The sequence below is a fragment of the Gopherus flavomarginatus genome, chromosome 5 (genome assembly GCF_025201925.1).
Source record: "Gopherus flavomarginatus isolate rGopFla2 chromosome 5, rGopFla2.mat.asm, whole genome shotgun sequence".
In the NCBI taxonomy this organism is placed as follows: Eukaryota; Metazoa; Chordata; order Testudines; family Testudinidae; genus Gopherus; species Gopherus flavomarginatus.
Window position 1 is genome coordinate 96,217,940 of NC_066621.1, and position 27,942 is coordinate 96,245,881.

The window sequence follows — 27,942 nt, forward strand, 5'->3', positions numbered from 1 at the left end:
CATTGTTTATTGTAGTTGGGCAGAGGAGTAACATTATATATGGTACTAGTCCATTAATAGCTGGGGAAAACCTGGCATATGAGGACTTGTTACGTTTTTTTCTGTCTTGTTTTCCTTGTAGTTGAAGGAGACGAGAAGGCTTGTGATCCCTTGCAGGGTTACAATGTTACCTGGTACTTTAGACGTTCTGATTGCTACAATGAAGTCTCCAACTTTGGGGTAAGAATCATATGGAACTGCATGGTTTTTTTTTTTTTTTTTTTTTAAGTCATGGCGGCTTAGTACAGGGGTGGCCAAGATGTGGCTTCAGAGCCACATGCGGCTCTTCAGACGGTAATATGCGGCTCCTTGCATAGGCACCTACTCCAGGGCTGGAGCTACAGGTGCCGGCTTTCCACTGTGCTGAGGATTGCTCACTGCTCAACCCCTGGCTCTGCCACAGGCCTTGTCCCCACTCGACCCCTTCCAGCCCCTCCTGCATGCCAAGAAACAGCTGATCAGGAGGTGTGGGGAGGGAGTAAGGAGGTGCTGATCAGCCGGGCAGCCACTGGGCGGGAGGCACTGGGAGTGGGAGAGGGCAGGGTGGAGCTGATGTGGGGCTGCTGGTGTATTACTGTGGCTCCTTGCCAATGTACATTGGTAAACTCTGGCTCGTCAGGCTCAGGTTGGCCACCCTGGCTTAGTGGATTTGAGCTTGGATACTTCATTTATATCTCATTCCTGTCAGTCTGCTGTTCTGAGGAAGGCATCTGTACTCTGGTGGTAACAGACTCCTCCGTAACTGGGAAATGCTGAGGGCATGATCTAAAGCTTATTGAATTCAGGGGGAGCCTTTCTATTGACTTCAGTGGATTTTGGATCAGGCCAGTAGCTCTTGAGTGCTTACACTAATTTTCTTCATCTAGATGCAGAGGATAAAAAAGCAGCTAGAAAAACCCAAACAAACCCATCAACTCTGATTAAAAACTCAAACACTTAATATTCAGTACAAAAAATTATTAGAGAATTTAGCACGCCAAGGTCAGCAAATACCTAAACTGAGGTTGTATTCAGCCTTAATTCTTCCCCCATTGCATATGCTACTTACAAGTCTGTACGTTATATATAAATGCAGACTGTTTCTCAAATACAGTAGAATATACAACTTTTCTACAACTTTAGATACTACTTTGTGGCACTTTGTGATCGTTTTCTTGTTTACTTAATTTTCATTCTCAGGTTCATAAAATGTACTGAATATAACTTATATTAAACTCTCTCTTCTGTCTAAGGTATTTTAATAATTTAGGCTTCCGTGTTGCAGATTTATGCTTCTCCTCTAAATTTAAGCATATAAGTAATGCCACTGATTCCATCCCTATTACTCATGTGCTTAAAATTAACCACAGGTGTAAATGTTTGCAGGCTTGAGGCCTTAACAGCCATGTTGACTTTTTTTTTTAAACCAGTGGTACAACCTTATTTCAGGTACAGTTGATTATTAAGCAAGTTAGCTCTGAACTTAGGTTCCTTTTATATGGTAACAAATGGTCACTATTAGTATTATATAATATATGCTGTATATTTATAGTTTACAGTGCAACTTTCATGAAAATAACTTTGTAGACTGACTTGCATTCAGTTCTGTATATATGTAATTGTGTAAGATTGTTTAAAAAATCATGGAACAGCTAGTTGCCACTCTCTGGTTAGAGACCGGAGAGTTCAATTCTGAAATGTGTTTTGATCCCCATTCTAAATTTACATGGAAGGGGTTTTTACTATAAATATCTTTGTAATTAATTTGGGTGGATTAATTTTGTATGGACAGGATGGGAAATACTGTTTTTGGTTTAGATGTCCTATTCTCTTCACAGATGTTTGTACATTAAGAGATATTGTCTTTCTTTCCAGTTTTTCTAGCTGCTGAGAAAAATCATTTGATATATCAAATGCCAAAACATACATTATATTATATCTGACAGGATGATCAAGCCGCGTCTTATTTTGGAGCCACTGCTGAAGCGCATACGGGTTGGTCAGGATCCTACGCCATGGCTTCACTCTTCTTCCCCAACTGTTCTGAGCTTTTCAAACCACAGGTATGATGTTGGTAAAGGCTTTGTAATCCCACCATGTTCTCTCGTACCACATTCAGAGGAAAGGATTGGGATGATTCTTACTGGAACAGTTGGCCTTATTGCATCTACAGGTGCTGCCTTAGCTGATGAGTCCATATCCCCTGTCTTAAAGAGGAGATGATGTATCTTTGTGTGTGTATAACAAATAACAAACAACCAAACAAATTATAACCATAATTTTTGTTCTGGTTTATTTAATGTTTACGGTTCAAAGTCTGCCCCCAAAAAGCAGACTTAAATGGTGGAGTTTTCCATATTGGCAACACTGTGTCTACTTCATATTGGGGAATGGCAGAGCTCACTGCTGGGAAGGTTGTGGGTGTGTCCATGCACAGTCAGAGTGGGTGCTGCTTTTGGGGGGCTGTGGGAAATATACAGCAAACTGGGCTTTACATTCGATGCTGAGTAATGCCCTCAGCTTTTTTGCCAGATGAGTGTTCAAGACTAACATTTAAATGAACGTAAATTTAAAGAGTAGGTGGATAGGTAGATTATATAACACATTGTCAATAAATTAGACACTTAAAGCAACTAAAGTCCACATAGTGAAAGGGCAGAAGAGTGCTTAAAGCATAAGACCAAACAAGAGGGGAAAGAGGAGGGCCCAAGTGGGCAGTGACACGTGGCGGTATGTGCTCATGGAAATGAATAAAGGGGGAGTGTACAAATACATGCCCTACACCAGTTGTATCTTGCCACGGGAATCTGCACAACTCTATTAATACCAAATGTCAGTAAATGTACTGTTTGTTTAACAGTTTGTACATAGAGATTTCAAGGAGAAGTGTGCAGCGTGCCATCTGTATTAGACTGTTCCCAGTTGAAACAAAGGACATTCTAAAGAGAAGTTTCCTGGTGTTCACTAAACTGTTGAATCTGGCATACTAAGTGAGCAATGAGGCATAGTTAAAGGCGACTGGAAAAGGATTTTTAAAAAATCATTTGTGCCCTTTTAACTACTTTGTATAAAGATGGCTTGAAACACATTTTAAAATACATTGACAGTTCTGATATTTCTAAATGTAAAAGCAGGCAACTGTTTTCTCTGCTTTTACTGGAAGAGCTCTTATGCATCTCAGCTGTTTATTAGGAGGCCATATATTAATTGAATGGCCAAGGTGGTAAGGTTGGGATTTTCAAAAGACCATAAGAGTATGTCTACATTACAGTAAAACACTTTATCGCTGGTCCATGTCAGCTGACTCAGGCTGCTGGGCTTATAAAATTGCAGCGTAGATCTTCAGGCTTGGGCTGGAGGCTGAGCTTGAATGTCTACACTGCAGTTTTGTAGCCCCGCAGCCCAAGCACCTCAAGCATAAGTCAGCTGACACAACCAGCCATGGATGTATTATTGCAGTGTAGACATATACCCTATGTGACTTTTCCTTCAGTGCCTTTGAAATCACAACTGAAATCTTGAACAAAGACATCCTTTCTCCCAGTGTGTATCACCTAATAAATGATTGTAAACAGTCTGACAAAGACTCTTTTCCCACTCAGTTGCTTAGCTTTCAGGGTCTTCTAAAGTAGTAGTTTCATTAGTTCTGTAGTCGCTGTTCTGTCTTTCTGGGTAGTCAAGATCGGAATTTCTTATGTGAAAAACAAGCAGCAAAAAAAAATCTGCAAATACAACCCAACTAAACACACCCTTTCAGGACTCTTTTATGCATAAAGAAGTAAAACGGCTTGGGTCCACCTTTTTTCTTCGTGAGTTACCTCTCATAGGGAGGTGCCTAGAACTCTCTCTAAGTGGTGCACACTTTATTATGGGAATTAACTTCTTTATTCCCCAAATTAAATCTGTCGGTCCATTTCTAAAAAATTTAATGTGTTGTATTTAGTAATTCCATCTCCTGAAAGGGCTAGTCTAAGCAAGTGCACAAAAATTTATCTCAGCTGTGGAGAGAGTTTAGGTTAGGGAAATGAGAGAAGGGCTTCTCTCTGTAAGTTAACCCTCTGTTGCAGTTTTTCAGAATGTGCGTGCTTTCTTGTAATCTAATTTTAACAGCAGAAGCACTGCTGGTATAACTTGTCTTTATGTTTCTAAGAAAGTGTTTATATATGTATATTTTTTTTATCCTAAAGATTTTCTATAAGGAGTATATTCCCCTAGAACACCTCTCAGATGAAAAACAAGAGGTAATTCTTTTTCTTTGGTGTACATGATTTTTAAAGGGGATTGATGATGGTATGGGTGGATGGGAAGCTTTTGGAATCTTGATTAATATGCCACTTTTTATGTCTTTAAGAGTTTAAAAGATAAGGAGAATGCAACAAACCACACAGTGGTGTCGGAGAAAACTGTAAGTATCTGAGGATTTTAGGCATAAGAGTAGTGTGGAATCTAGGAGCTCTAAATAAATTTTTTTATATTTGCACACATTCTTTTTAGTGTGTCTTAATAATAGTGCTATTAATTTTGCTACACTGAATTTTATGGAAGCTAGATATGTTTTAGCCTTGTTATAGTGTAATAATTATGTGGAACATAGGTAATTTGGCAGTAGTTCTAGGTGTTTCACATTCTTCATATGAAATGTTTAGTTCTTTTAAGTTCATGTTCTCTCTGGATTCCATTAAAGGTCAGACTGGTTTTATCAGAAATAAAATTAAATACAGTAGTTAGATTTAAATTTTTAACACGCTAATGTTGGTATATAATCTGTGTCAGCCTTAACAGATTTTATCATTGATAATTTTGTCTTATCAAATATCTGATTTATTGGCAGATCTGAGTTGTAAGCATGAAGGATGTCCACAGCCAATAGTAATTTCTACAGCAAATGATCAATATGGAAAGTTCTTATTCCATCTCAATAACCTTTGCTGTTTAATGTTATACAATTTGAATTGCTACCATCAAAGCCAAAGAACTCGGTGTAGTTCTGTTGTTGCTGTTGCATTCAGAGAGTAAGAAGCAAAATAGTCTTGGTGAATGTGTTAGTTAGTGGAGCTGAATCCAGGAAAGAGACTCTTTTCTGACATCACTGTAGCTTTTGTGATAGTCTGTCTGATTAGCTTTTACTAACTTTTAGTGCAGTGCATATAAACCACATTTTTTTTTAGGAGCCTGGTCGTAGTGTATTACAACTGTGAGAACAGTTTGGAGATTGAATGAAAAGTATTAATATATGTCCACTTGGTGGACATCTCTCATCATGTTTTGTAGTCATATTCATATATTTTCCAGCATAAGGGCTTTGGGGGAGAACATTGTGGTTGTAGCCTCATCTGTGAATACTGTGCTTGCTTAAAATCTTTTCAGGAGTCTAATCAGAAGATGTTAGTTTTGAATTGAGCTGATTTGCTCTGTGTGTACATCTGGAAGCTTGTTTTTCAGGCAAGGAATGCTGTGATCCAAACCCGGAAAGATGGGCCATATATCTTCATTGTGCAAATTGGGATTTCAGCCTTGAAGGAGTCTAATATCAACATGAAAAGGAGGGAGATAATGGCACCCTCCTCTGATCCAAAAGAGAGTCTCTTTACAAGTAAGCTGCATATAACCATCTTTCATTCTCTTATTTATTTTTGACTTATTGAATGCTCTTATCAGACATTCTTTAGGTGCTTTTATGTAATATATACGGTGCAGCCCACTGTCAGTTTAAAGACTTCCAACTTCTATCTCACACACAATTACATTCTCCATTACAGCTCCCCTCAGCCTAAGGCAATACATGAGCCATGCATGGTATCAGGAGGATAACAGCTTTTGGCTTTGTCAAACTAATGGTGGAAACTATTGAGTTGTCAGTAAGACCCAGGGTTGTGAGTTCAATCCTTGAGGGGGCAATTTGGGGATTGGTCCTGCTTTGAGCAGGGGATTGGACTAGATGATCTCCTGAGGTCCCTTCCAACCCTAATATTCTATGATTCTAATTCAGTTCTGAGCGGCAAAGTGTCCTGTGGCACCTTATAGACTAACAGACGTATTGGAGCATGAGCTTTCGTGGGTGAATACCCACTTTGTCGGATGCATGTGACATGCATCCAACAAAGTGGGTATTCACCCACAAAAGCTCATGCTCCAATACTGCATCTGACGAAGTAGGTATTCACCCACGGAAGCTCATGCTCCAATACATGTGTTAGTCTATAAGGTGCCACAGGACTCTTTGCCGCTTTTACATGGCTACCCCTCTGATACTTCAGTTCTGAGTATTGTCCCTCCATGTAAGGATCTTGGAAGAACTCCCAACTAATGTAGTTGTTTATAGTAACACACTTAAGTAGCCAGGCCTCCACTGATGTGGAGCATTGCAAGATCCAAATTAACACCTTGCAGTTGCTACTAGCAGTGATTTGGAACCATGTGCACACCTTTGAGGAATGCTAAACTCTTTAGCATATCTTAAATTAAAATGTTATTGGCATAGCAATTGTTTTAGAAGTGGCTACAGAGCATAGGCAATTAGGAAAAATAAGGAAATTCAAAATTAAGGCTTAAATGTAGTCTTGAATTTGCCCTAGTCTGCACAGGCTCTTTGTAGCACAAATTAATATAATTTACTTTTCACTAATGAAGACTACTATGTATAGTGGGCATGTCATTTTGAATATACCTCTACCCTGATATTATACTGGCCCCGGGAGCCAAAAAATCTTACCGTGTTATAGGTGAAACCGTGTTATATCGAACTTGCTTTGATCCGCTGGAGTATGCAGACACCCCCCCCTCCTCCGGGAGCACTGCTTTTCCACGTTATATCCAAATTCGCGTTATATCGGGGTAGAGGTGTACGAGCATGTAAAATTCATTGTTTTATATAAGGCTTAATCTTTTTTTGTGATTTGAAGTACAAATTACATTTAAGACATGCTGCACTATTTGGTTCCTGTTCAAACCAGTTGGATTGTCTTTTGACAGTGACTGTGGAACTGAAGGGTCCATATGAGTACCTCTCTCTTGCAGACTATCCTCTCATGATTGTAAGTAAAGCTGGCTTTCTTTAGTTCGCCTACAGAGTTGACATAAATCCCAGTAAAATTTTTTCTTGAGCAGTGTAGTCAATCATGGTGACTTAGTGGCTCAGCATGAATAAAGAACATTGTTGTTCATATATTTTCCCTACTCTGCAAAGTTCAGGAATTAGCATGCTCTAGTATTTTTTTTTTTTCTTATCGAAGTGCTATAACATAGCTGCTGTAGACTAGTCATGCCAGAGGGCAACAGTATCATTAGTATAGTTATCCACTCATGAATTGCAGCTTTCAGTATATACTCTCCTGTCTTAGCTCATCTGGAGAAACTCACTGTTCTTTGTTTTTGCTTAATGTTACCATTTTGTGTGTCATCGCTTTCTCTGCTCTTTAGTGGTAGGCACTCCCTACTGTTCTTCGCTGCCACCAGTGACAGAATAACAGCTTGTAGCTGACTCAGTTCTTAGTTGTTTCTTTCCAGGAGGTGAAGTGATTTCCTGTTGGCTGAAGAAGTAAAGGGACTTAAACAAAATTTTCATCCCCCTTTATAGAGACCTTGGGAAAAGACTGATTGTAGTGATCTCTGCTACTGGGCGGGGGTAAGCAGCAGTCTCTGGTTGTGATTGAGATGCTGCACGCTTCACGTTCTGCAGAAGTAGAAAGCATCCAGCGGAACTTTCTAAGGCTCATTTAACCTGTGTGAGTGAACCAACGTGAGAGATCCAGGAAAAGGGCCTTTAAGTCTAGAGGGCACCTGTGACAGAGGGCCTTGACTGAAGCTGCTGTGGCTAGGTCCTTCTCTTTGAATTGTATGCCTAACCTGGACATGAAATCCTATCCTGATCAGAAAGTGTGTTGAGGTTCTGCAGTTTGTCTCTCAATGGCCTAGTTTAAAAACCAGTTCACTGCAGGGAGAGACTGCAGTTGTCCCCATACTGTCCCACTTCTTTGTTCTGGCCATGTAGCTGATCCATATTGAGTGGCCATTTGTTTTATGTGTTTTATTGTCTTCATCCTCATCTTTCTTGCACATTGAGCCTCAATGCTCTGTTTGGAGTTTGCCATGATCTGGTTGGTGTTCTGATGTTTCTAATCCATCAAATAACTTATGAAATCTGTTTTTCAACCTGTCAAGTTTGCTTCTATGCAATGCATGTCTGAAAGATCTTGATGACTTTACTTAAGTCTCTTAAACAAGTCACTTTGGAAACACAGCAGAGCGTTAGTTTGAACATTCTTTTATGATTTGATTTCTGAGGCTTTTTTTAGGTCCTATGTCTTACTCGCCTCTTTTGAATGACCTCAGATTTGGTCAAAAACTGTTTATTTGCTGGCATCATGTGTCAAAAGGTGACTTTGGGACTGGGGGAAATGATCAAACAGATCTGTAATGAAAAGCAAGTCTCTTTCCTAACTGGGAGGGAAGAGTTCCAGTAATCATCCCATAACTTGTGCTTTACAGAATGGTATGAGAAATAAGCCTACCTGTTACATTAAATCTTTCCAGGAAAGTTTCTGAAATGTCCCTTAAGGGTGGCAGAGAAGTTTGAAACTGCAAGAACAAACAGGTTCAGGGGGGTAATATTTCTTGGTGTTTGGGGGATGATTTGTACAAGCGCAGATTCTAATAGCAGTTTTTGTAGACTAGTGATATGTGCTTTACTCCTTTGGCAGAATCAGCCGAGAATAAGTTGCGAAACTCTTCTTGTATAAGAATGGAATCCCTCAAACTCAATTACATTGATTCCATCTGCTGGCAGTGAGAAATTAGTACCATGCCTCCAGACTGCTACAGAACTCCAGGAAAGAAATGTGAAATGTCTATATCCAGCTACTGTGGAAAGTTTTAAAAAAACAACCAAAAAAAAGACTTTTTTTTAACTTTCCACAGTAGTTGGATATAGACATTTCACAAGCTGCTGTGCTTTATCAAGAAAATATAGCTGTATTAAATCCATGCACTGTCCTTCCATGGAAATGGTTTTGGGTCTAACCATTCTATTAATCCCTTCCTTGTTTCCCTCCTGATATAATAGTTTTTCATGGTGATGTGTATCGTGTACGTGTTCTTTGGAGTTCTGTGGCTTGCATGGTCAGCCTGTTATTGGCGGGACCTCCTGAGGATCCAGTTCTGGATTGGTGCAGTTATCTTCCTGGGAATGCTGGAGAAAGCAGTCTTCTATGCAGAATTCCAGAACATCCGCTACACAGGAGAATCTGGTATGTACCAAGGACAACTTATAATTATGGATATATCTACACTGCAATCAGAAGTGTGACGCAGCACATGTCAACATCCTGAGGCAGCTTTGATTTAGCCAGTTGAATAATTCTAGCAGTGGAGCTGTACAAGCCCTTCTGTGACCCTAGATATGTATTTGATCAACCAGTATGTGCTGCTGTGGCTTTGCTGTTCTTGTTTGAGCTAGCTAGATCAAACAATAGCTCTACATATTCTGCAGTCACTCCTCTGATTGTAGTGTAGTCATACCCATTGTCATGGGCAGGGTAAGGTGGTAATGATTCAGTTGAATATATAACTAATTAGGTAGTGTATATTCAATAACTATTTGATTAGTTGGGCACCTCAGAACAAGGAATAAGTAGCCAATGTTTTTGGATTTTGTTCCTAATTGTGCCACGGGCTCTCTGGATGAGCTCTGGAAAGTTGTTAATGAAGACTGAAGACTTCAGTTTGTCTCATCTGTAAAAAGGGTATAATACCCACTTCATAGGGATAATTGAATCCTGTTTCTAAAGTGCTTTGATCTTCTCTGAGACTTAAATTCAGCATGCTACGTAGGTTATGTCTGTATAGGAAAATCTTGCTAACAATAAGGATAGTTAAGCACTGGAGCAGGTTGCCTAGGGAGGTAGTGGGATCCTTGTCATTGGAGGTTTTTAAAAACAGATTAGAAAATATCTGTCATGGGTGGTCTAGGTATACTTCTTCCTGCCCCAGTGTGGAGGGAAGGACTAGATAACTCTGAGGTTCCTTCCAGCCCGACATTTCTATGACTCTATAATGTAGTGTATTAGAAAATACTTCAAAAACATTTTAGGATCTGACTTAAACTAATTTAAAGCTGATACTTGTGCTGTTCTCTAACACATAAGGATGTAAGGGTGATCAGAAGTTTGTGCTATAGTACATCAAAAAGCCTTAAAACACAAGGTAATAGATCACAAATGCCAAATCTAGATGCAGCAAGTTGAGTTATAGACAGAGCTGGCTTGTGAATTAATGGGTTGTGTGACTTGCTTTGGGATATGACATTTCACCTATCTAGATCACTAATTATAATCTGGCTCAGGCTGGTAGCAACCAAAATTACTGTGCCAACTCACTGTCAGATTGCAGCTGAAGCTGATTGGAGTGTGTTGGGTTCTAGGTGGGATGCGCTAGCACAGGGCTTCCCACCAAGATCTTAAAGAAGCATCTGAGCGAGTGAAACTACAACATAGTCTTAAAGAATTTTTACATGCAGCTGTCCTGATCCACAACATAGAGCAGGGGTCTCAAACTCAAATCACCACGAGGGCCACATGAGGACTAGTACATTGGCCTGAGGGCCGCATTACTGACACCTCCCCCCGCTGTCCTCAGTCCTGCCCCTACTCCATGCCTTCCATGAGGCTGTGACTCTTCCCACCCCTTCACTGCCCGCATTTCAACCCCTTCCCCGAAATCCCCACCCTATCTCACCACCTTCCTTCTCTCAGGGGATACAGGAGGGGTGTGGCAGAGGCTCAGGGCAGGGAGTTGGGGTGTGGGGTGCAGGAGGGATGAGGGGTGCGGCAGGGGGTCAGGGTGCAGGAGGGGTGTGGCAGGGGGCTCAGGGCAGGGAGTTGGGGTATGGGGTGCGGGAGGGGTGAGGGGTGTGGCGGGGGGTCAGAGCAGGGTATCGGGATGTGGCGGGGGTTTAGGGCAGTGGGTTGGGGTGTGGGGTGCAGGAAGGGTGACGGATACGGCGGGAGTCAGGGCAGGGACTGGAGTGCAGGAGGGGTGCGGCAGGAGGCTCAGGGCAGTGGGTTGGGGTGCAGGAGCGGTGCGTCAGGGGGTCGGGTGCAGGGTGCGGCAGGTGGCTCAGGGAAGGGGATTGGGGTGCAACGGGTTCAGGGCAGGGGGTTGGGTGCAGGGTGCAGCAGGTGGCTCAGGAAAGGGGGTTGGAGTGCAGCAGGGGGCTCAGGGCAGGGGTGCAGGGTGCGACAGGGGGCTCAGGGCAGTGGGTTGGGGTGCAGGAGGGGTGTGGCAGGGGGTCGGAGTGTGGCAAGGGGCTCAGGGCAGGGGGTTTGACTGCAGGAGGGGCTTGGGGTGGGTTCTGGCCTGGCGTGCACCGGGGGCAGGGCAGGCTCCCTGCTTGTCTGCCCTGCTGCTGCTCCAGGAAGTGGCTGGAATTGCTCCAGGAAACGGCTGGCTGGAACGTAGGGGAGTAGGGGCACATGGGTGTGTGTTGCTGTTGCTTCAGGCACTGCCCCCAGCAGCTCCCATTGGCCGGGAATGGGGAACCGCGGCCAGTGGGAGCTGCTGAGGGCGGTGCCTGAAGCAACATCAACACACGCCCCTGCACCTCTCCTGCCTGCCCTGCCCCCCGGTGCGCGCTGGGCCAGAGCTGCTCTCGGTAAATGCTGGGGGGGCACGAGGACCTCGCGGGCTGCAGAAAATAACCTTGCGGGCCAAATGCAGCCCGTGGGCTCGTGTTTGAGACCCCTGACGTAGAGGATCTTGTTGGTTGGCTACTTGGGATGCTATTAATGCCTAGGAGATGCTTAAGAGCTATATCCAAAGTATTTGCAAGAAGGAATGGGAAAGGGTATTAGCATATTTTGGTTTCCGCATGAATTAAGATCTTTAGGTATTCAGTCTGATTTAATGACTTGTGTATACCCTCTGGTGAGGTATGGGACTGAAATAACATTCTCTGCTAGAAGATACTTAAAGGTAGGTTCTGTCTTATCTATCTTATGTAGACCATATGCATACAAACATTTTTTTAGGGGAAAAAGCTTTCTCAGTAACTCCTTTGGTGCTGAATGAAGTATTCAGCTCTTACTGGAAGCTTGCTCCAACAATAGATAACAAAAAGATTAAGAACACTGATACATTTTAATTTGCCTGCGTTTCTAGGAATAGTCTTGACCACTGTATTGTTGCTCTTACCTGCAGCACTTATTCAGAACCTGAATTATATGTTTACTAACCAAGTTTCTTGTGCTTTGTGGTTGGTAGTCCAAGGTGCACTGATACTTGCAGAGCTGCTTTCTGCAGTGAAACGTTCACTGGCTCGAACTCTGGTCATCATCGTCAGCCTGGGATACGGGATAGTTAAGTGAGTAACAGCCTCATCTCATGTTACAGGCTGAACATGTTTCTTTAAAGTGGTTAAATGACATTTGAATGTTGTTAGCAAACTTTGAAAATGGATGTTGCAGTGAGACAAAATGAAGTAAAATGTTAAATAAAAAAACTATTGGAACCAAGAATGGAAAGAGAATTTTAGAGAGAAGGCAGAAATCTTTCTGTAGTTCAACACTCTTCTTTTTTTAAAATAGGCAAATTAGAGACCCTGTCAGTGAGGGAGCTGACCTATCTACTGAAAAATGACATTTTGTAATGCATATGATCTTAATTAAATATTAATGTTAAAAATTAACCCTGTTTAAAAAAAAAAAGTAGCTGCTGACAGCACTAAGTAATGGATTCTTTTAACACTGTTACACTCCATGCTGTAGTCAGGTGCGCGCGAAGGCTGTGTGCATGCATGATCAGGAACTAGTATGCAGTGAATATAATTGAGTACAAAGGGCTCAGTGTCCAGGAGAGGGAGAATATCGGCAAGTGGGTGAGTTATGGGGAATGGTAGAAGTGTGATCATTCAAAATATTTTTTTAAACGTTTTAAATGTGGATAGTAACGGGACTAAAACAGGTGGAGATAACTCTGTTTTGTGCATTTGCTGAATCTTCTTGGGATGGGAGAAAGTATGGAGATGAATGGGTGGGGACAGCTTTAGATACCCACTGGGGGGAATATGCAGTTCTGGTTCTGATCTTTTTTAAGAAAGACGTGGAAAAACTAGAAAGGATGCAACAAATGCAAAAGGATTAAATTAGACCTATGATGAAGGACCAGAGGCACTAAAATGCAGGGCTTTGGAGCTGTGCTGCAGCTGCGCTCCAGCTCCGGGCAAAAACCTGCAGCTCCACTGCTCTAGAGCTGCTCCAGCTCCGGGCTCTGCTGCAAAGCCCTGCTAAAATGAATGTAATCTGGAAGGGAGAGAACATGGGAGACAAAGCTTGTCATAGAGATCAGAATAACTCTATACATTAATAAAAGTATTTCAGAAGATGGTAGAACCAGGATTAAAGGAAGCCAAGAAAGGAAAACGTTAAGCTAGATTTTGGGGATGTTATGGTTCTTAGACTAGACTGAAATAAATCCATTCTCTCTCACAATGAAAGAGTCTAAAACTCTTTTGAATGTTCAAAAAGCGGTTAGAGAAGACTACTTGTGTATGTATATTATAAATTCCCATGAAGTGTGAGACAAACTTTTTCTGTCTGAAATTAAGTCTGTCTTGAAGTGGTTTTTATCTTGCACATAGTGTGTGAAACTTTCATTGTACTGTACTCTTAAAATCACACCTTTAAATTCAAGCCTGGACAAAGCTATGAACTTAGAGCACCGTGACAAAATAACTTCCTAGATCTATAACTTGTGATGAGAAACCTTGAATCGTGTGCCTTTTTTCCCAGGTGTGTGTGTTATCTTTTTTCACTTTTTTTATATTTCCCTGCAGGCCTCGTCTTGGAGTCACTCTTCACAAAGTAGTTACGGCTGGAGTGCTCTATTTATTATTTTCTGGCATGGAAGGTGTCCTTAGAGTCACAGGGGTCAGTAGACTCTTACCTGTGTTTTCATATGTGCCATAGATGTAGCAATTGTTGGTCTTGTGTGATTACGTATACTGTAATGTAGTGAAGGATCCTTGGGCTGTGCTATAATAGGGAAATTTGGAGAATGAAATTCCCAGCGCCTTGGGGGGGGAGAGGACGGTTGTGGAATGTTGTTGAGAAGGCTTTATTTTTCCAGCTGTGTTCCTGCCGTGTCTACTCCCCAAATTTTATTTCTCTGCGATGGAAAATAATTTTGGTGCTTTGACGATAAGTGGGTTTTTTTGGGTCCAGAATTGACAAAGTTTTGTATTTGTGCCTAGTAGTCAAGGGAGGTTTCACTGGGCCTTGTGCAGGGAAAAAGCCACGCTGGCAAATAGAAATGGCAGCTCCTTGCAGATTTTTCAAGGTGCATATTTTAATAGCCCGATGAAGACTATTTTAATTCTTAAAGATTTTATTGCACGTAGTCATTTTTGAGGTCAGTGGAGTTCGGCTTCACAAGGGCAATATCAGTCCTGCAGTGGCACTGCTGCTTTTCACACTCTGAAACTTATCAGAAGAGTCTCTGGCTTTGGTTTTGCACCTGTGATTGAATTCTTGGGACAGCTTATTTTGACTTTGTCTCTCATTTGGTACCCTTTCAGCTTTTCTATGGCGCTATGGCTCTGATAGCTAACTTCGGTCTATCAGTGATTGATGCCTGTATTATTTTATGGATATCCTTTCAGAAGTTGCCCAATATGACTAATTTTTCTAGGAAATGTTCAGTGCCTGGTGCAGAGACCAGTACAAGTGAATTTCTTAACAAAATAACATCCTGAATGAATTTGTGTATATGTGAGAGGATTGTTGATCACATCTTGTATGTTATCTCCTAGTGGGTTCCAGCAACTTGTGCCATTTTTTTTAAGTTTTAGTGCTCAACAGTGGAATATGTAGTCTTTGGCACCAACACAGTATCTGCAAAGATCTATAACAAACTTTCTGTAAGAACTGTTGTTGCAGCGCAGCACCATCAAGGCTGTCCACTCATTAGCGGTGCTTTTTCAATGAGTTACTCGCCTGACTCTAAAAACTTATTCCTTGCCATATCAGTCGCTTGTGGGGATCAGAACTGTGTGTGGCCTTGTCTGCTTTTAACTCTGCTACAAAATACTCTGTCCCTTGTGGTGAACACTAATTCAAACCCTCTACTTCAACAGCAAAGCATATAGGGGCTTCATAGCTTTCCAGTTCTGTATTTATGTTCTTTGATGGTAAAATGATAACCTGGAGCTGAATGCTTGATGATTTTGGTGTGTGCTTTTCTTTCCCAATCATCTTGTTCTCACTGGGTCTTTCTCTTTATCTCTAGGCACAGAATGATCTTGCCTCCTTGGCTTTTATTCCCCTGGCTTTCCTAGATACTGCCCTCTGCTGGTGGATATCCTTCTCCACTGTTTAATTTGGTGCAGTGTTTTTTCTTTGGAGTTTGGTCTTCAGGGAGCCTTTCTGCAGCATACATTTTTGCCATCTTTTTTGTTGAACAGCTGCCGTAGGCCCTGTGGCCTAAAGGTTCAGGTAAGCTCTATTTCCATAACTCGTGTAACAAAATTTAAATTGCCAACAGAGGTTTGTGAATTGGTTTTGAAACAGGTCCTAGTCCTTACCATAGTGAACATGTAGTTTTTGTGTTATGGTGTTCTCTGATTATTTATGTGAATTTACACTAAAGTTGTATTGAAGCAGTAGTCAGAACAGCAGTTTTTGGACTGTGGTCTATCTTGACCTTACTGAGGGTGTGTTTTGGTTTTTTGGGAGTGGTTTGGTTTTGGGTTTTTGGTTTTTGTTTTAAACTGTTAGAAAACGCCTTTATTTTGACAACATTAGTGCTAAAATTTCTTCTCAGAACTTGCAGATCTTGTGCAGTAGTTTTGGGGACAAGAAAGAGTTGAGTTAACTTTTTAAGCAGTTTTCTGAATAATTTTTCTAAACCTCTTCCCAGCCTCCTCTTCCACGTTTGCCGTTTGTCTTCTGCTGTGCTGAGACCCCTTTGAGTTTAGGACTTGGCTAGGTTTAGTATAAGCTCCTGAAACTACCAAACCTGAAAAATTAGGATATGCCAAAGTTCACCATTCTCTTTCCAGGCCAGGGCAACCCCCTTGTTCCTCTTACAATTGTCAGTTTTTTGTCTAAACACATGTTTGATTATTGTACAATTAAGATCGCAGGCAAGGTAGGTAAAGACAAACATGGATGTGCTGTCCATTTATATTAATCTCATGAACAGGTTTTTAACTTATTTTTCTCTTCTCAAAATGCATGTAAAGTTTTCCCGCAAGTATGAGCTACTGTAGTGTAGTTGCAGTGTAGTTGTGGAAATTTTGCATCAGGCTAGCTTACTGGTGTGGTGATATCAGAGTACTAGGCCTGGCTGCCTCTGTATGACCACCTACTGCTGCTGTGCGGGAGGGCTGGGTCACTGTGGTTGTGCTGTTAGAAAGGATTGTCGGGGCGCTATGTCTGCATGGCATGACAGTGTTGCTTGAGCTGTGTATAAAAGCTGTATCCTACTTGTTATCAAGAACTTGATTCTTAAGCTTGCCTTCCTTGACTTGCCATACATATTCATCAGCCTGACCCAAACGATGAAGCTGCTGAAACTTCGGAGGAACATTGTGAAACTCTCTCTTTACCGGCACTTCACCAACACTCTTATCTTAGCAGTGGCAGGTGAGCTGTGGATTCCATTCCTCACTCAATAGTCCACTTTCCAGGTATTATCGGGCTGGTTTTGTTTACTAAAGCTCTTCTTTGGATCAGTTTATTGGCCTTTGGCATTTCAGCGTTTGCTCTTGAACACTCAGCCTTGCATAGTGGTGGGCTTCTGCCAATTTTTTCTCTCTACCCATAAACAGTAGCTTCAAATTAGCATTTATCTGAATAAGCTTAATAGTATTTTGGAGTTTTTCATTATGGTTCCCTTTCCTCTCCCACCTCCTCTCCCCAGACATCCTCATGCTTCATAGCAGCTGCATCCCATTCTGAAATCTGCTGCTGAGATAGGTAGTGGCTTCCTCCAAAACTGCAGTACCACTTTGTACTGGTTATTAGGGGATTTTAAGATGTGTTATGGCCCTACCATGCTGATAGCTTAATCTTTGAGCGGAGTGGTTTCATGAAAAAGAACATTGTCTGCTCATTTTAGAAAGGAGGGGGATGGGAAATTGCAATTTAAAGTTTGTACCTATTTGCATCAAATAAAATCCAACTAACATCAAGAACATACCTAATAATGCTACCAAACTCCCAATTTTTCTCACCCACCATAAACCCTATTCAAGCAGTCAGCAGATTACTTTTAACTCAACTGTCATAAGGGACTGAGATGTTTGAAACCTGTTTTACAAAATGTGACCATTAAATAGATGGGTTTGGCTGACGTTCTTGGCAGCATCTGAAACTAAGTCTCTCCAAAGTACAACCAGTATGAAAAAACCCAACCCATTCTTTAAAGTCCACTATAGGGAACGCTTAGCTTCTGCATTAAAACTTGCTTTTGGTCCAGGGTGATAAGATCTAAATTCCAAGAATGGTGGATGGCAGGCTTGGTTACTTTAAAATATTTTGTACTTGTAATTGATCATAATGAGACCTGATGTCTTTGAATGCCAGTATCCTAATCTGTGTCTCTGGAAGAAGAAAAGTAACATGAAAATGGGAAATGGAGATTTGAGGTTTAGCTTAGACTTTTTTACGTGAGGTATATTTTTTTCATTCTTGAAGAGATAGCATATAGTACTTGAAGCCTTTGATCTGAAATATCTTGACTTGTCATAAGGTCAGTTTCCGACTGGGTTAACCTAACTTTTAATTTTTTCCGAAGGCTGATCAATTGAGTTACGTGCAGTTCACTCTGAAGGTCTTTGGAATGAAACCTTTTAAAAACAAGGTTCTGCTGATACTGTATAATCATTAGATTCCTTGGCCTTTTTCAGAAGATTGAGGGGTTTTCTTTGTGTAAGTCAGCAATCTGTCATGCAGTGTATTGTGTTCTAATTGATTGCAAGTATGCTTGCTTCAGGTGACTAAAAGCAGCAAAGAGTCCTGTGGCACCTTATAGAGTAACGGATGTATTGGAGCATGAGCTCTGACTTCACCCACTTCGTCGGAGCTCATGCTCCAAACATCTGTTAGTCTATAAGGTGCCACAGGACTCTGCTGCTTTTACAGATCCAGACTAACACAGCTTACCCCTCTGTTACTTGAGGTGACTATTCACTGTTGCTGTGGATGTAGCTTGTAAAGAACTTTAGATTTCATAAATGTTAAACTGTTACATTGTCTAGAATGCTGCTAGAAGGAAGTTATGTAATTCTTCAAAAAATAGTCCCATGGGGAAGAAGGAAGTAGTGGGGAATCATTCCCTGCCATGTCTTGGACAAGGTGTTGAAAGCATGCCTTGGGGGAAACAAGAACACTGAATTCAGCTCTTAATTTCAGTGGCTGAATTAACTGATGTGAAATGACTTCCGGAGAATCTTTGTCCCTTTGTGACTGGAGGAAAAGGATGTAACAGGAAAAGTTACAGTAAATTGTTGATGGTTTAAAAAGACTTTTGCCTTTGAAGTCCCAGGGGAGTGATTACTTAGTTCTTAAATACTCTAGCGATAGAAAAACTAAGAGGTAACAAGCTTCATGCATTCACATCTGACTTACCAGTTTTACCAAGTGTTCTTTTTTTGCCTTCAGCATCTATTGTATTTATCATCTGGACCACCATGAAGTTCAGGCTGGTGGATTGTCAGCTGGTGAGTTTGCATCTTATACCTAAGTGGTTTCCATGATTACTACTTCCTTCCTTCCTTCCTTAAAATCTGGATTTAGAGGTAAAGGAAGTGAGGTTGGGGAAGCTGGCAAATGCTCTTCCTGTAGAGTCCCCTTCATGTGGAGGAGCATATAGTGAAGTCTTAATACATGGAAATTTGCACCCTATGGGAAGCCATTTAGTACAGAACAGCAACTTTACTCCTTATCACAGGTGTTTCTAGTTCATCAGTTTGAAAAAAAAAAAAAAAAAAAAAGACTAAGGGCCTGGATTCTCTCTGTTCCTGGCATATTTTACTTCTCGTACTTTTCTTGACAGGACTGGCAGGAGCTGTGGGTGGATGATGCCATCTGGCGACTGTTGTTCTCAATGATCCTTTTTGTCATCATGGTTCTGTGGAGGCCGTCTGCCAACAACCAAAGGTTTAATGTGTCTTCTCTTTCTTAAAGTAATCTTGAATTCTTAAAGTCAAGTCTGTCCAAAGAAAGCATTTCCAGCAGTCCTGGTGTACTACATGGTCACTTGCTAAACTTTTCTGCAGGCTCTGTGAGCCGTGTGCGTGTGTATATAGGGATTGAGAAGGAAGTATAGTTCATGTTGTCTTCTCCTGACCTCAAAAAGTGGAATTGGCATTTGTAGATTTATAGGCTCTCCTTAGTGACATTTATTTGAAAAAGAAGAACGGTATGAGTACTTAAATTACCTCAGCTTGTGGTTGATCAAAAATCTAACTTACAATTAGAGTGAACTGTCCAGAATAGTCAACTGCTAAAAATGGCAAGATAATCAGTCTCTTCAAAATGACATTTATGTAAGACATTTTGACTTTGTGCATCTATCTCATGGTTCCTTCATTCTTTTCCTCTTCTCCAAAGGTTTGCTTTCTCACCGTTGTCTGAGGAAGATGAAGATGAACAGAAAGAGCCCATGTTAAAGGAAAGCTTTGGTAATGTTGGAATTATTAATATGGGAGACCGCCAGACACTAATTTAACCATAAATTCCTTTATTAAATCCAAAGGCCAAATGGTGTTTTATACAATTGCTCTAAACATACATAACAACCTAAAAGTAAGCAGTCACTACACCCAATACAGTAACAAAGTATTCATAAGCATGTTATGAGTATACTTACAAAAAGGCCAGACCTAGAGAAAACGGTTTTATCCTGTTGTGCTCCTGCGTGATCAGGTAGGAGTCTGACAAAGATGCTTCAGATTCATAGCTTTTCTTTATACCCTTCAATTAGTTTTAGCAAAAGTCCATTTTGAAGCAGTTTCGCCTTGCTTCTTTCCTTCCTCCAAGGCCTTCCTTTTATCTCCTTCCCGCAGTCCTTGCTCACCAGCAGAACAGTGGGAAGGTTTGTGTTTGTTTCTCTTAAGACTTTTTTTTTGTTTGTCTTGTTACTGCAGCTCTTTATTTTATTAGTTAGTTTTTGAACCATACTTCCTTCACACACTACGAGTAATACTATGTATTATTCTCATGGCTGCCTTTTACTTGCTGATTAGAGCCCCTTTCTTACTGGTCACAAACCTGAAAGCAAATCTATTATTTTTTCAACCAAACTTAAGCTGACTTTTTAATTCTTTTAATTTCCTAACTATCCCTAAAAGGTAGGAACAGAATTTTTCAGATTTTCCTTTCTGGGGGGGGGGGGGGGGAGGGAGGAATCTTAATGCTGAATTAATCAAGAACAGGTATAGCAGCACTGTCACAAGCAGTGTAAACTTCTGCATGGTGCCACTAGACTTAACCCTAGCCTTCGAGGAACCCACCCACTAAATGCTCAGTCTCTACATGGCCTGTTCAGTCTTTGACTTCTTAGATGAAACTGCCAATAGGGGCACTCGTGTAATCTTATCCACTAGGAACTGGACTGAGATGAACAACTTATTTAATGTAGGCAGCTAGCCTTCAGATGGTGGGGACTTCCAGATGCTACTGCTGGACAGCAAACTAAGATGGGTTTGAGATTGAAGCCCTGAACCCCTCCAGTCCTAATCATTTTGCATTTCAGAAGGCCCACAGAAAAGGTGGGGGAGCTGGTTCTACAGGAACAGTGAAATGGATAATGCATAAAGTAGACTGAAAAAGGATCCTTTTATCATAGTTATCGTAGGTGTTCACTGAGCTTCACTTTGAGCTTGCCTAGACAGTGCTGCAATGCACAGTAAGGGGAGTGATTTCTAAAGTGTGTGAATGCGGTGTGCACTAAAGTTCCCTGGAGCGCTTTTAATATAGTGCTGTTTTCACTCCCACCTAGGGAGCATTGTTACACCATGCAGACCAATCCTTAGTATTGTTTGTTAAAAACATATATGAATTTTTCCGAGAAGTTACTTTTGGTACCTGGAAAGGGGACTCTCCTTTTAAATAGGTAGCATGCCGTTTCCTCTAAATAATGATCTTTGGTTTCAGTGATTCCTAATAGATATGCAATCTACAGTTTACATACTGACCTAGTTTAATCATCCCATTTCTATCTTGTCTCCCCTTTGCAGAAGGAATGAAAATGAGAAGTACAAAACAAGAACCAAATGGAAATACGAAAGCAAACAAAGCTGTGAGTATGCTCTTCCCACCCTGGCCCTATCACTAGGTAAAGGTAATGACAGATCACTCAGTTGCCACTTAAATAGGAGCTCTGTAACAGGATCAGACTAAGTATCTGTGTTTGTCCTTTCCGAGAAGTGTGAGTGATTTGAGTGAAAACATGGTAATTGTGGTGCTTGTGAACAGATTTTGAGTCTTGGCTTTCTGGTAAATCAGAATTCAGTATGTGCTTTGAGAACTTGCACATAATACATTAGAGACAGAACTGTTTCATATTACACCAAGTTCTCTGAAACTGGCTAATTAAGCCTTTGTGTAGTGAGTCTCTCAGGTTCTGAGATTGCTTCAAAACAGAAAAATACATGGAAGCAGAAATGGATTCAAAGGGAATTGACACTACTTACCCTATGTCTCCAAATTCTGTATGCTTTTCAGTCAGATGCATGACCACCTGAGGTGCATGTATATCTTTTGTAAGTGCTTTTAAGTCATCTGCATTTTCCACATGTGACCCTGTAAAACTCAGGATTTATTCACAATGAGGAGGCAGAAAATGCATTACGAAGTTGTTTCTCAAAAGCCTTTTGAGTGGAGCTCATTTTTGTCTAAAGCATGCATAAATTGTAGAACACTGATGCCCCCTGAAATCTGTTTTGCTTTGGCAATAATAATGAGTTCCTCAAACTCTTGAGTCAGCAGCAAGGACATTCAAATAAAGATGACTTCTAATTCACAGATATCCTTAATAAAGGCTTAATGTAAGGATAAAACTGCCCGTTGTTTTCTGTTCTGCAAAAAAGCAAAGTAGAAATATATTCAGTGCTCAAACATCCTAAGTAATATTACATATCACAGATCAAAATGTCAGTTCATACAAATGAACAATCCTACTAGTGCTATAAAAATGCTAATAGTCTCAACAAAAATTAGGAAGATTACATTAACATATGGTATACTCTTTAATCTTTTAAATCCAACATTATGAATCATATTTGTTTTTTAATACAATGTTTTATTAATTATTGTAGCATTTTAAGTTAGTTCTTCGCTGAGTAGGCACTGCTTAAAATTGCTGAAAAATATGTTTAAAAAATGTATTGTGACTTCCCTGATCCTCTGAACTTGATTCCTTAATTCAAAAATAACAGTTTGCATTTCTTGTGTGAGCAACCACTGTAGTTAATGCTGAGCTTTTCAGGTAGGCTAGAGGAAATGTATTCATTTGCAAACTCCTTCAAAGAATCTTGTAATTTGATTCATTTCTGTGCTTCTAGCAGGAAGATGATCTGAAGTGGGTAGAAGAGAATGTTCCTTCTTCAGTGACTGATGTGTGAGTATCTGTACTGTGACAAGCAGTAGTAGCTGCATTGGAGTCAAAAGCACTAGAAGTATAGTTAGAATGTGGGCAGTCCTGCTGCTGGCTCTGTCTGGGCAAGTGCTGAACCCATTCTGGAGTTGGCCTGTGACTTTAAGGGTATGTCTATGCAGCATACTAAGTGTAAATTTTTAGCCATGTGTGTACTTAGTTTATAAATTTTTTTTTTTAATCCAAAACTGTACCTCCTTTAAATCTTGGTGTTTGTCCTTCTCTTGCTGCTGTAGTGAAATTATCCTTAAATGTAATGCATATGCTGAAATGTAGACTGGGAACTTCTTAAATGTTCACTGTAGTTGGTAATGGTAGGTACAAACAGTCCCTTATGAGGATTTGACCTCAGATTGAAAATCAAGAGTACTACAAGTGAGGTTACATGGAACAAGTAAGTCTCTGGTTCAGTATTTTGGTTTGATTTTAAGCATTCAACATTTTTTTTATCAGTAGAGGTCTCACACATAGGTAAAATCCTAGTTAAAGGACCAAGACATTTAAAAGATATAGGGCAGAGCTGACACATTCTTGTGCTCTCTGGATGGAGAAATCTGTGATTCTGACAATGAGTAGTGATACTTGTATGATAGAAACTTGTTCCTGTTTTGGCTTCTGTATACCACCTCATGACTATGAATAATGAACTGAAGTCACTTTTAGCTGCCTGTGATTTGAATCCCATGTCTAATGACTTATTTGATTTTTTTTTTTTGGGGGGGGGTGGCGGTGGGGGGGAAGTTAAAACCAGATTAGCTTCCCTCAGTAGTGTGCTCTGGATGTACACTTGAGTGTTTTTCCTAATATAATATAAATTGTGGATAACTTTTATTCAATTTGGTAATTGACAATGTCCGAGCCTTCTGTTTAGTGCCACTTGACACTGGCAGTATGGAAGCCCACTGTACACAACTGGTATTACTTCTGCCTTAATAAAGTGATTTTTACAATTTTAAAAACTTTGGTGTTCTATGCCTAAAATTATCTTTGTTAAATCATATGTAAACCATGATGGATAATAGCTTAAAATTCTGATACTGGCATTCCAGTAGAAGGCTCAGATCCTGGATTTAAATACACATCTCTGTTTACAAAAATTCATTTCAGTTTATACATGATAGAATATTAAGTTTCAGAATACTACACTGAGGAAAAGAGGTGTATCTCGTGAAAATTTGTCATAATTTGCCTCGGATTTGTCTTTATAGAATGAGTAAGGATTTTCTTTTTTAAAACACTCTAATCAGAGGACACTGAAAGCTAGTAAAAGGCAAGATACTCCTCTCCACCATATAAAGTAAATAAGAGGTTATAAAAGACACTTGCATTTTACTTGAGAGTTTTTGAAAGTTGACATCTGGCTGATTTCAAGTGATGATGGGAATTTGAGAGCTGAACAGTGAAAGCAGAACTTAGAAACTGATTTTGGTATTTGATGATACTACTTGAGCCCCATCTCACTCTGTTCCTCCAGTTCTCTAATTTTAGCAGAAAGGTGGTCCTCTTCTCCATCATAACCTACTCCCGCTCAAAAAGCTAGAGGTGTTAAAACTGACATTGATATTTTCAGTCATTTAGTGCCCTGGGTCTGTGTAACAATCTGTGTTGTTTTTTTTGTTTTTTTTACTGCAGTGCTCTCCCAGCCCTTCTGGATTCAGATGAGGTCAGTAAACAAGCCTTCAGCACAAATTGAAGTCTTATGACATGCCAAGGGTGTCATGAGTCTTTCATTAAAGAGGTTGACTTGGCCTGTTAGAACTGAGTTCTGTTTCTATAAATGCAGCAGGAAAGGGGAGAAAGTACTGATGTTATAACTGGATGAAATACAATAATTTGCCCTAAATATGAACAGTATAAGCTAGTGTTCCGCCAAAAGACGTCCAAGAATGGTAGAACCTGTGCAGCAGATTGCAATTTATCATGAAACAATTGTTTTAAATGCAAATGATTTAAAATACTAAGCACTCCCTTCATGCAGTAGTGCCGTGCATGTTTACTTAAAGTAAAGCTGCATTTCCCCGTCTCCTTCCACATGCGTGTGAATTCCAGTAATATGTGTTGTAGCAAAACAGCTCAGTTTCTGGCTCTGCAGATGCCATTACATAAATTAGCAGCTGTTTCTAGAACAGTGATCCCCAGATTGAGGGACAGTTGGACCTCGGCCAGCCCCGGGGGGGAGGGAGCACCATGCTTCCAGCCCCACTCTGCCTCCAGCTTCACTTCTCTCCCAAACTCATTCAGCCTCAGTCCTACTCTGCCTCCAGGCCTGGGCCAGCCCCTGTGGAGGGGTAGGGGGGAGTGCCAGGCTTCCAGCTCCACTTTGCTGTGATTCCCTCTTTGCCCCCAGCCAAGCTCTGCCTCTAGCCCCAGCTCCTCCCCCATCCACAGCTCTGCCTTCAGCCCAAGCTCTGTTGCTGGGGAAGCCTTGGCGGTGCTGTAATGGAGGGCAGGTGTAGACAGATTCCATTAATGCAGGGGTTCCCAAACTTGGTTTGCAGCTTGTTCCGGGTAAGTCCCTGGCAGGCCGCAATGCCATGTTTGCCTGAGCATCCGCAGGTACGGCCATTTGCAGCTCCCAGCAGCCACAGTTTGCTGTTCCCAGCCAACGGGAGCTGCGGGAAATGGTGCCTCTGGCCGTGGTTCGCCGTTCCCAGCCAATGGGAGCTGTGGAAAGTAGCATGGGCCAGGCCACGGCTTTCCACAGCTCCCATTGGCTGAGAACAGTGAACTGCGGCCACTGGGAGCTGCAAGCAGCCGTACCTGCAGAAAGCGTGGCCTGGCCTGTGCTGTTTCCCACAGCTCTCATTGGCTGGGAACAGCAAACTGTGGCTGCTGGGAGCTGCAAATGGCTGTACCTGCGGATGCTCGGGCAAACATGGCATTGTGGCCTGCCAGGGGCTTACCCTGAACAAGCCACAAACCAAGTTTGAGAACCCCTGCATTAATGGTAAGGGCGGGGGCAGTCTGGAAAAGTTTGTGCACCACTGTTCTAGAAGTATTAACCAAAACTCAACCTTCATTTGCATGTTGCTTTTGGGGAAATAAAGGGTTAATATGTGAAATCTATGCCTCGTGTTGAATTAATATAAAATCGGTCACCTCAATAATGCTATGAATGTTAATGAGTTGACTACATTCTTGACAAATGTGTGCTCTCTACTATATCTGGAACTACTAGGCAAAAATTGTTCTTGCTTAAGAGGACTTAATGAGAGAGATGATGGATTACTATAGGACTTCACAAATTATTTGGCGAATAGTTTTTTCCTTGTCTTTAGCGCACGTTTTTCTTTCTGCCTTTTTGTAGTATTAGATGAGTTCCAAACTTTAAGGCTTGATTAAGAATGCCCTTTTCACATATTTGGGAGTGACAAAACACAAACCTCCTGCTAGTTAGGGAAAAACGCATTATGTCGGTATTTGAGTGTGCTTCTCTCTAACCAGCATACGAAGTTCTGTTATGTGTACATGACAGGTTTCTTCACACATTCAGAGTTAATGATGTAATGATCTGACCTAAACAGAGATTGAGTAGTAGTTATAATCAGAAAGGTAACTTTGCCCCATATGTGCAGTTAGATTTCTGACTGAACAAATTTATATCTTGTCAAAATTTGAGCACTCTTTTTATATAGCTGTTATTTCGTGTATAACCACTGTTCTGCAGTGCATGTATGTATCTATAAATATGTGAAGAGTGGGCTCTTAGTTCTGAGTGATGTAAACACAGACAAAAATTACAAACTTCAATGACCTTTTTTTGAATTTTTCAGGAAAGAATGATTACACACTTTGAAAGATCCAAAATGGAGTGAAGAAGCAGCTTATTGAAAGTTCTATTTCCCGTAAGCTGCCCAGTGGATCAGGTGCATCCTGCTGATCTCTCTCTCTTGATCTTCACCTTTAGAACTGGACTCTGTATTTGAATGAGGGCATCTTACACAGTTCACTGTGGAAGAGGTTCACAAGGACATTGATAAACCTTTGGAAAATGTTTGAATTAACGGTGTTGCTGCAAATTTGGATTTTTAAGTGATTTAAATGTGTGTTCCAGCACCTTCTGTAACTTTCTTCAGATATTTAATCTGTCAAACTAAAAGTCCTAACATCTGACTGAGGGACTATGAATTCAATGTTACAATTAACTTCTACAGGTCAACTACCTGTTTTTGGTGGAGGGTATAGAAGTTGGTGAAGAGTTATTTTAGAACAAGCTTCCCATTTTATTGGAAATAATGGTTAATAGATGGAAACTGCACAGCTGGCTTAGAAGGAGAGGAGTTTTTTGAGTAAGAAGCCCCAGTAATTGAAAGAAACCAGTTAAGATACCAAAAAGGAAATATTTGAAAAAGTTACAATATTGATGTTTTTAACCAAACCAAGTGCAATTTTATTAACACTGTGTAGGAAAGATTTTCTATTTTAAATGTCATTGACCTAGGAGCAACAGTTGCATAACTTTAGCATTTGTTGTTGTGGCACATCTCATTGCCGGCAATGTGGTGGATGCCAGAAAAATGACTTACCCGTACCTTCAAAGTGTTGCGTGGCCTAATAAAAACTTCCTGCAACACTTTGCTAATGTTTGTCTGACTATGAAGTTAAGCAAATATTAACTAGATATTTCATTAGAAATCTACTCTGTGCAAGTGACCTGTCTGCCAAGAGGTCCATACTCATTCATGAGAAGATGGCACCATCTCCCAGAAGGAGCAAGTTCTGCTTTCCCTTGCAGGCAAAAGCTTTGCTGGTTTTGATGCTAATATGTTCTGCTAGGATATTTCTGCTCCTGGGGTCTATTAGGGGAGAGGGCAGGGGGAGTTTAAAAAGTCACTTGTTACATAAGTGGTTTAGTGATCAGTTTTCCTATCTAGTCCATTCCTATGGCCAACAGGTGCTCTTTGTTCATTTGATCGATATCTGAGTTGCAGATTTCTGTTCTGTACAGAATGTTGTTCTCACTTTTAAAAAGTGGGGAAAAAAGTCTGTGCTTTTGGTTTTTTATCATCTTTCATACTTTCTAGCCTGGAAGTTTCACTTGGCAATAATTTACTTGTGCATGCCCATTGTAGGCCACAGGTTTGCATGTGTAAGTGGCACAAGTATGAGTGAGGCTATACTATCTTTACTACTGATAATGACAGGAGGCAGCAACAGCTTGACTTACATCCCATGTGGAGTTTGCAGGTTTTTACTTGTAAATTGAGCACATTTGATTCAGAAATTGAGATAATATGTAATACTCAAAGTGCCCTTGAGAGAGCTGCTTTTGTG

At 40.9% G+C, this 27,942-nt stretch overlaps 1 protein-coding gene across 5 annotated transcripts in view; it reads left to right on the plus strand.

Annotated features, from left to right (window-relative positions):
- Positions 1 to 27,241, plus strand: part of TMEM87A (transmembrane protein 87A) — a 30,772-nt gene extending 3,531 nt beyond the window's left edge. For 2 of the 5 annotated variants that reach the window (XM_050954959.1, XM_050954963.1), the window contains exons 3-20: positions 122 to 219; positions 1,965 to 2,081; positions 4,206 to 4,259; positions 4,370 to 4,423; positions 5,461 to 5,611; positions 6,991 to 7,052; positions 9,080 to 9,263; positions 12,274 to 12,373; positions 13,844 to 13,937; positions 14,585 to 14,656; positions 16,544 to 16,652; positions 18,672 to 18,730; positions 19,066 to 19,169; positions 19,623 to 19,693; positions 21,251 to 21,312; positions 22,577 to 22,632; positions 24,301 to 24,331; positions 26,442 to 27,241. In XM_050954959.1, coding sequence (XP_050810916.1) covers positions 122 to 219; positions 1,965 to 2,081; positions 4,206 to 4,259; positions 4,370 to 4,423; positions 5,461 to 5,611; positions 6,991 to 7,052; positions 9,080 to 9,263; positions 12,274 to 12,373; positions 13,844 to 13,937; positions 14,585 to 14,656; positions 16,544 to 16,652; positions 18,672 to 18,730; positions 19,066 to 19,169; positions 19,623 to 19,693; positions 21,251 to 21,312; positions 22,577 to 22,632; positions 24,301 to 24,331; positions 26,442 to 26,483 — 1,520 coding nt within the window. In that variant the 3' untranslated portion in view covers positions 26,484 to 27,241. Of the gene's footprint in view, positions 1 to 121; positions 220 to 1,964; positions 2,082 to 4,205; positions 4,260 to 4,369; positions 4,424 to 5,460; positions 5,612 to 6,990; positions 7,053 to 9,079; positions 9,264 to 12,273; positions 12,374 to 13,843; positions 13,938 to 14,584; positions 14,657 to 15,294; positions 15,364 to 16,543; positions 16,653 to 18,671; positions 18,731 to 19,065; positions 19,170 to 19,622; positions 19,694 to 21,250; positions 21,313 to 22,576; positions 22,633 to 24,300; positions 24,332 to 26,441 lie in introns of all 5 variants that reach the window. The other 3 variants (XM_050954961.1, XM_050954962.1, XM_050954960.1) reach the window with 3 other exon arrangements.
- Positions 27,242 to 27,942: the final 701 nt, after the last annotated feature.